Source organism: Fibroporia radiculosa (genome assembly GCF_000313525.1).
Source record: "Fibroporia radiculosa TFFH 294 genomic supercontigs, scaffold6356, whole genome shotgun sequence".
NCBI classification, from domain to species: domain Eukaryota; kingdom Fungi; phylum Basidiomycota; class Agaricomycetes; order Polyporales; family Fibroporiaceae; genus Fibroporia; species Fibroporia radiculosa.
In genome coordinates this window covers 21,405-28,831 of record NW_012133435.1, presented here as the reverse complement: position 1 = coordinate 28,831, position 7,427 = coordinate 21,405, and the positions used below count along the sequence as shown (strand labels likewise).

At 53.4% G+C, this 7,427-nt stretch overlaps 3 protein-coding genes across 3 annotated transcripts; 1 reads left to right on the top strand and 2 right to left on the bottom strand.

The window, feature by feature from the left end:
* Positions 1-652: 652 nt before the first annotated feature.
* FIBRA_06164 (uncharacterized protein) lies at positions 653-2,277 on the bottom strand (the record flags this gene model as incomplete). Its single annotated transcript, XM_012327900.1, has 9 exons — positions 653-745; positions 868-993; positions 1,039-1,182; positions 1,258-1,594; positions 1,647-1,756; positions 1,805-1,906; positions 1,968-2,035; positions 2,107-2,173; positions 2,242-2,277. The coding sequence occupies 9 exons, from the start codon at positions 2,275-2,277 to the stop codon at positions 653-655; spliced, it is 1,083 nt and encodes a 360-aa protein (XP_012183290.1).
* Positions 2,278-2,954: 677 nt separating this feature from the next.
* Positions 2,955-5,285, top strand: FIBRA_06163 (uncharacterized protein; the record flags this gene model as incomplete). The annotated part of the gene is made up of 10 exons (XM_012327899.1): positions 2,955-2,994; positions 3,045-3,181; positions 3,242-3,274; positions 3,376-3,477; positions 3,541-4,058; positions 4,117-4,249; positions 4,312-4,400; positions 4,460-4,617; positions 4,668-4,970; positions 5,038-5,285. The coding sequence occupies 10 exons, from the start codon at positions 2,955-2,957 to the stop codon at positions 5,283-5,285; spliced, it is 1,761 nt and encodes a 586-aa protein (XP_012183289.1).
* Positions 5,286-5,707: 422 nt separating this feature from the next.
* On the bottom strand, positions 5,708-7,358 carry FIBRA_06162 (uncharacterized protein; the record flags this gene model as incomplete). The annotated part of the gene is made up of 2 exons (XM_012327898.1): positions 5,708-7,072; positions 7,125-7,358. 2 exons carry the CDS (start codon positions 7,356-7,358, stop codon positions 5,708-5,710), a joined length of 1,599 nt encoding a protein of 532 aa, XP_012183288.1.
* Positions 7,359-7,427: the final 69 nt, after the last annotated feature.

Here is a 7,427-nt window from a genome sequence, read left to right as displayed (position 1 = left end):
CCGATCGCATGCAGCCACCCGGCGCACGCCCGCCTCCGCGCCCTGGCGGTCCAGCCCGCGCCTTGGCCCTTGCTTCAGCCCGTCGCGGACGAATCGACTCGTCTTGCAGGCACAAACGACCTGCTGTTCGCAACGCACAGCCCCACAGCAGCAACGACCGCGTCCGTCCGTACTTACTTCTCCGAGGTCGCAATGCGGGCCTGCGGCTATCAGATGCCGTACTGTGCCAGCATCCAGCCCCCATTCCATAATCCCACATGCACACTGCACAGAAAACAGGGCACCCGTTGTCCATTTGTAAATCATTGGCCAGGGTCGAACTCGAATGTCCAGATCAGTGCTGAGGGGGACCAATCAGCCCTCCCTTTGGGGGTGCAAGCGAGATAGCTCCAGATTCGGAGATGGCAACATGCGCCTCGTCGAATCTGATAGCACAGAGTGGCGCTCACCCGAGTATCATCACCCCGGCAATTAGCTCATCTCCCGGTCCTCTCGTCCTTCCAGTCATAGCAACCACGCACGCCAGCACACCATACTCGAAAATGAATCTATACGCGCCTTGCGGTGCAATGGTCATGCCTCCATTTGGCAGAGTACGGTACAGTATATACACTGGGTTACTTGCGATATCGAAATTCTCGCCGCGACCCTATCATTCTGGCTTGACCGCTATCTTGAGCGCGCTCCGGCTATTCATCTTGTCCAACGCCTTTTGGTAGTCCGCGATGGAGTAGACATCCGTGACCTGAAAATCGCAAAAGAATGACACATAGAGTCAGCAACCATATCAGAAGCGTGATAGGGTATCACAAGTGTGCGTAGTGGCCGCTTGACATGCATTTACGAGTGGTTTGTATGGGGACTCACCATGCCCTTCACCCGAATCTTGCCGCTGTCAAGGTACGCAACTGCCCGAGGGAAACAGTGTGTCTGCGCAAACGAGCCAATGATCTGCCACGTCGTGCATTCAACGGTGCCATTCCGTCCACGGGTCTGTCAGCGAGTTCTCACACGTCACCAATAGCACTAGGGGCGTACCTGGATCTCATCACCAAAAATTTTCGACGGCGGATAGTGGACAAGTGCAGCGTTGTTGTAGACACCGTAGATCATGAGCGTCCCTCCGCGTCGAACGTAGTTTATCGCATCGTTTGCGATCTTCTCCGATCCCGTCGCTTCAACCTGCGCAACAATCGCAAGTAGCACATACGCCGCATCAGCACTATGTGACGCAGAAATGATTGAATGGAAACGCACCACTACGTCAAACCCATACGGATTGTCTTTCTTCAGCTGCTCCCACTGTGGTCCGGGATTTGTACGATCAAGCTCGATATAGTCATCCCCTGCCTCCAGCTGACGCGCAATGTCCGTCTTAATTCCTTTGTTGGCTGCAATGACGACTTTATGCGCGCCATTCAGCTTCAGCAGCTGTGCCAATATCAAGCCGGTGGGACCAGCGCCAATCACGAGCGCATCCACGCCAACAGCGGTGCCGAGTTTATCCATCCCATGGATCGCACAAGCCGCAGGCTCGATGAGTGTAGCCTCCTCATCGGTGAGATTGTTGATCTTGAATACCTTCTTCGCTGAACTGAGCAGGAGTATAAATTTCGACAACGGCTTCGGGGGGAAATCAAACGGACAATTTAATGTACTCGCTGAAGCCGCCGGTTTCGCTGGAGCTTACACCCTTCCCGAGGAAGTTTTCGCACAATAGTGACTGTCCCCGTCGGCAGTAAAAGCAGGACTCGCACTGATACGGATGAGCAGATGGACCGCTACATGATGCGAGCGCACATACCGTGACACCGGGGTCGGCGACGACACGGTCGCCCTTTTCGAAGCCCGTAACGTTCTTGCCGTAGTCAGTCACCACGCCAACCACTTCATGCCCCGGAATCAACTGTGGTCATCGTCATCACACTCAGTGGCGCAGACCGGCGCTCAAACACCATTCGACCTACCGGAAACGACGAGATAAATTCCCCTTCATGGATATGTCCGTCTGTACCGCAAATGCCGCAGCACGAGACTGGCAATCATAAATGCAACCGCCGGCTGATCAGGATGCGAGTGCATCGTCTCCAATGAGCGACTACGTACCTTTAAACAAAACCTCGTCGTCCCCAACTTGAGGTACTGGAACTTGACGAATCTCAAAGTCGCGAGGCTGCGCCGCGCAATCACCAATCAGTCACTAGCCAAGTTCTCAGCCGCCACTACTCGGAACCTGCTTACCGCGTGATAGTATACTGCTTTCATCGTGGACGCCATTTCGGTCGGCTATATAATTCAGTGGCAGACTCAAATGTCGAGTTTGGATGGTCGTGGTACAGAGCAATGGCCTAGGAATCGATGGACACGCCCGCCCGTTCCGACCCCCGAAGCGCCGGTCGTGATAAACGTTGAGACCGCCACTGTGTAGTTCTGGCATCGCTGGGGGCAAAGTAAGACCTCAAAGCGGCTAGGTAATCTCAAAATTCAGCATGAGCGAATTATTTCTGGAGTTCGCTCAAGCAGCGGCGAAAATATGCTGCCATCGTAGTAAGAGTCAGGAACAAGGAGACCTTGCCACCGCTTCAGGCGAGTCGCGATCGCCCCAGGTGAAAAAGTCGTGACAGTGTGACCGACGCGACCACGTGCGAAGTCACGCCCTGTCACCACGCGTCCTCCAGAATCACGCGCAGCGCAAATTTATTCACTTTGCCTTTTTTTTCTTGCTTCTGCACCGTGACGATCCTACGACCTACGATAGTAATGACCAAGTACATCGTCGTCTCTGGGGGCGTCGTGAGCGGGATAGGCAAGGGGGTGATTGGTACGCCGCCGCGAGTCGCCTTTATTCGACACACCATGTTCACCGGCGCGCGCCGCTCCATGTAGCCTCCTCGACGGGCTTGCTCCTCAAGACGACCGGCCTGAAAGTAACAGCGATCAAGATAGACCCATACATGAACATAGATGCAGGAACCATGCGGCCCCAGGAGCATGGTGAGATAGCGAATAAGACAGGCATCGGCTGTTCTGAGTACATAAGACAGGCGAGGTGTACGTCCTCAACGACGGCGGTGAAGTCGATCTAGATCTTGGAAATTACGAGCGATATCTCGACGTGACTCTATCGCGAGACAACAACATCACAACGGGTAAAATCTATCGAGAGGTCATTGAGAAAGAGGTTTGTGCGCATATTGAAGCGTTATTTGAGAATTTCTGTTGAGCGAGCACTTCGATATAGCGCCGAGGAGATTATCTCGGAAAGACTGTCCAGGTATGTTCTATTGACTTGTCTCGAATTGGGGAACGAGCAGGCCGATGGTGTGGAAATGTGGAGCGCAATGTACCTGACGCGACTAAAGTTGCCATGATCAGATCGTCCCCCACGTCACAAATGCCATTCAAGACTGGATAGAACGTGTCTCGAAAATCCCAGTCGATGACACTGGCGAAGAGCCGGATGTCTGCATTGTAGAGGTATGTGATCGACTGCACGGAATATTGGCCAGTACACAGGTCTTATGTGCGATCTCACACCAGCTGGGAGGCACCGTGGGCGATATTGAATCGGCACCATTCGTAGAGGCAATGCGGCAATTCCAATTCCGTGTTGGATACGATAATTTCGCTCTCATCCATGTGTCCCTCGTTCCCGACATGCACGGCGAACAAAAAACAAAACCCACACAGACCACGGTCCACGCCTTGCGAGGTCTTGGTCTCCTTCCCGATCTGGTCGGTTTTCCCTCCAAGATCCAGTTTAACTGTGCCATCATTCATATAGATATGTACTTGCAGATCGCGTGCCGTCTGATCGTACAAAAACCTCTTGACCCCTCGACAAAGGCCAAGATTTCGATGTTCTGTCATGTTGCGCCAGAGCAGGTCATCGGCGTGCACGACGTTTCCTCTGTTTATCACGTCCCACTGCTCCTGCAATCGCAAGGGATCGTGGAGTATCTCCACAAACGCTTGAATCTTTCGGGCATCAAGCTATCGCAGCAAATGATAGACAGAGGTGTAAGCTTAGAAAGTAGATGGAGAGAGCTTACAAAACGGTGAGCGACGATATAGTCTCCACGTCGGTTTAGGCAAGTCGTTGATTGTGCCGTGCAGACAAGAACGCGTTTTTGACGATGTCTCGATCGTCCTCGTTGGCAAATACACCGATCTCCAGGACTCGTATATGTCTGTCACAAAATCCCTCGAGCACTCTGCTTTCCGCTGTAATCGGCGACTTATCTCGAAGGTAAGCACGGTTCCATCGGTGGCAGAATCCTTGAATCTCATATTTCACCGTGCTGTTTGCAGTGGGTGGACTCGTCAGATCTGGAGCCCGAAATGCAAGTCTCAAATCCAGCAAAATACCATGATGCATGGCGAGCCATCGTTTCAGCTGGGTAAGCAAAATAGGCTGTCATGTCATCTGTAGCGCCTCCTGATAAACGCATCGTATTAGTGGCATTTTAGTGCCCGGTGGGTTTGGGCCGCGCGGCACGGAGGGAATGATGTTGGCCATCAAATGGGCCCGAGAGCAAAAAATTCCGTTCTTGGGGATCTGCTTCGGCTTCCAGCTCGCTGTTGCTGAGTGGGCGCGGAACGTGTGTGGCTTCACTGGTACGTTTGTGAGGAGAATCTTCCTATATCTTGAAGTTCAATGTGCGCAGGTGCTACTTCGACTGAGTTCAATCCTGATACCGAGCACCCCGTCATCATTTTCATGCCCGAAATTTCCAAAACGCACATGGGCGGTACCATGCGTCTGGGCCTGCGCCCCACCGTGTTCGAGCCAGAAACCGAGAAATGGTCGAAAGTACGGAAATTATACGCGGGTGCGGGCAAAATCTGGGAACGGCACCGACATCGCTACGAGGTTAACCCTGCCTATATCGAGAGGTTTGCGGCAAGCGGGATGACGTTCATCGGGAAAGACGAGAAGGGGGAACGGATGCAGGTCCTGGAGTTGCCTGGTGAGTCACTAGTTATTCAGCCCTGCCTTGGGGCGTTGACTGATGCCTGAGTTGATGCCGTGATCAGATCACCCATATTTTGTCGGATTCCAGGCACATCCGGAGTTCTGCACGCGGCCGCTAAATCCCTCCCCTCCGTTTTTGGGATTTGTGGCCGCCGCGTCGAGCCAGTCCGTCCTTAAGGAGCAGCTGGATTTCCAGCTGAAGAACTTTCATCCGCCACACCCTGAAGGCTCTATGGTGAGTGAGGTAGAGCTGAGACAGGTAGAAACACCACCTCCCGGAGCAGAAGTAGTCCTTCGTAGTGAGCAATGAACTAGTGTCCGGCATCGATGGAAGACAGGGAATCATGTAGTGTGAATCCAGCCTACAGTCTATTGGATCTTGTGCCCTGGTCATCTTACGCACAACAGGTTTACATGCTTGAATAATTAGACGAATGGATCAATATCTTGTATGAAGCTCGAACTGTATGGTATCCGTGCCCTTAAAAATTAACAGTGCTATGGGGTCAAACTCTTGATCAAGCAGTCGACAGTGACTTTGATTGACCGCACGTTGTGGGCTAGTTTGTCCTCGATTTTTGACACAACTCGGGACGATGTCACTGGTCAGACAACGAGCGCGTCGCATTTGTATTATATAAGTGGTAATGATACCAAAATCCCAAGATCTGATTAGTCCTAGTCACCAAAAGACGGTTCGCGGTACAAGAATAATCTACTTCTCTACGAATCTTAGTTGTGCCCATTCGCAGCGTGTATGGCGATACCGCTCTCCACCTTCTCGATGATCTTCGCAGGGCCGTTCTCTACCGCAGCAATGATCCTTGCGGGGCCATTTTCTGCTCTATTCGGGGCGAACCCATGCCCGACTTCCTTGTGCCCTGCGATGACACGCTGCAGGGACTTCCCGCCATCCCTCTGATGTTCAATAACAGATTTGCAAACTCCTTCCATCGTCGTAATGTCGCCGTTGTAGCCTAGTCCGCCTTTCTCTGGGGCTAACCGCGCCCGCGAGTCATTGAACCAGAGGTGTATGCCGGTCAGCGCCCACATGGACGGTTGCAGAAAGACAATATCACCAGTGACGGGCGGCATGATACGTCCAAGGAAGGCGAAGCGCGACTGCAGCAAGAAATAACGCGCGAGATAGTACCACTCAACGAGCTGGGCCAACGCGAGCATCGCAGTGAAGGAAAGGTACATAAATTCCGTCTGGCCTTTGCTGACTTGGGTAACGGCGTCGTACACCTCCCCGTACAGAGGCGGCGGACCCGCGTCCGCGACGCAAAATGCCTGCCCGCCAATGTCCGGGTTCTTGCTGCCTTGTTGGAGCTCGATGAGGCGCGCCTCATAGCAAAGGTGCGCGAGGGAGCAGTTCTCCGCGTAAATGAGGGACTGAATCATGGTTTGAATCCACGAAGGATTGGTCTTCCTCGTCAGGTAATTGCCCACCATTAAATCTCCACCGGGGCCATAGATGCCATTGCCAGGTCGAATGCAGCCTGTCCGAAGCACGCGCTGGCCAGAGGGTGTCTTGTCAGCAGCTCGCACGAATTTTTCCGCGGTATGTTTCGAAGCTGCATAGTTGGAAAAATAGTCTTCGTGTCGTTTTGGGATAGAAGAGTCATCGTTGACGGGCTGGACAAAATATTTTGGCTCTTTCTCCCATGGCCAAAGCCAGAAGCGATTGTTCCACACGCAGATGGAACCAGACGACGTAGACACGAGTGTGGATACACCAACGCGCCGAGCTGCGTTCACTACATTCTCGGTCCCTCGCACATTGACCTCATTGGAGTGCCGAAGGAGGTCTGGATGGCGCTCGAAAAAGCGGATGGTGGCGGCGGTATGGAAGACAGTCACTTCAGGCTCCGGGGCCCCAGGGACGTCGGATTGCGCTGAAGGCCAGGGCTTGCTGAATGCAGCGTCGACCGCCTTCGCGTCAGTCACGTCGACGAGAATGTAGTCCACATCTTTCGCTGCGCCCTCGGTGAGGTCTTTACGGGCTGGCATTCGGATGTCGATTACTCGTATGCGGCGTGGGTCCTCTCCGCGGGCGAGCAGATGCAAGACCATCCATCCGCCCAAGAAACCAGCCTAATATTTATATCTTAGTGTCTGAGTTCTGCGCGACCACTTCCAAACTCACTCCTCCAGTGATAATGTATCGTCGGCCTGTTTGCTTCGGCAGTTGATCGACTGTCAGTAGCGACCTGGGTGAATCCGCCAAACGGTCAGCCGTGCGTCGCACCGCGTCTTCCGTCCATCGTTGAGGCGAGAAAGACATGGCCTCAGGCGGGGTGCGTTTGAGCTTCGCATCGTTCGCCCGTACGTACAGGAAGAGGCCAGCAATAACGCCCAGGACAAGCCAGAGTGTCGCCATGAAAAGAAGTGCCCGCTGCCGCCAAATCTAAAACGGCCTGTCCCAATGCGCCGGATCACATAATACACA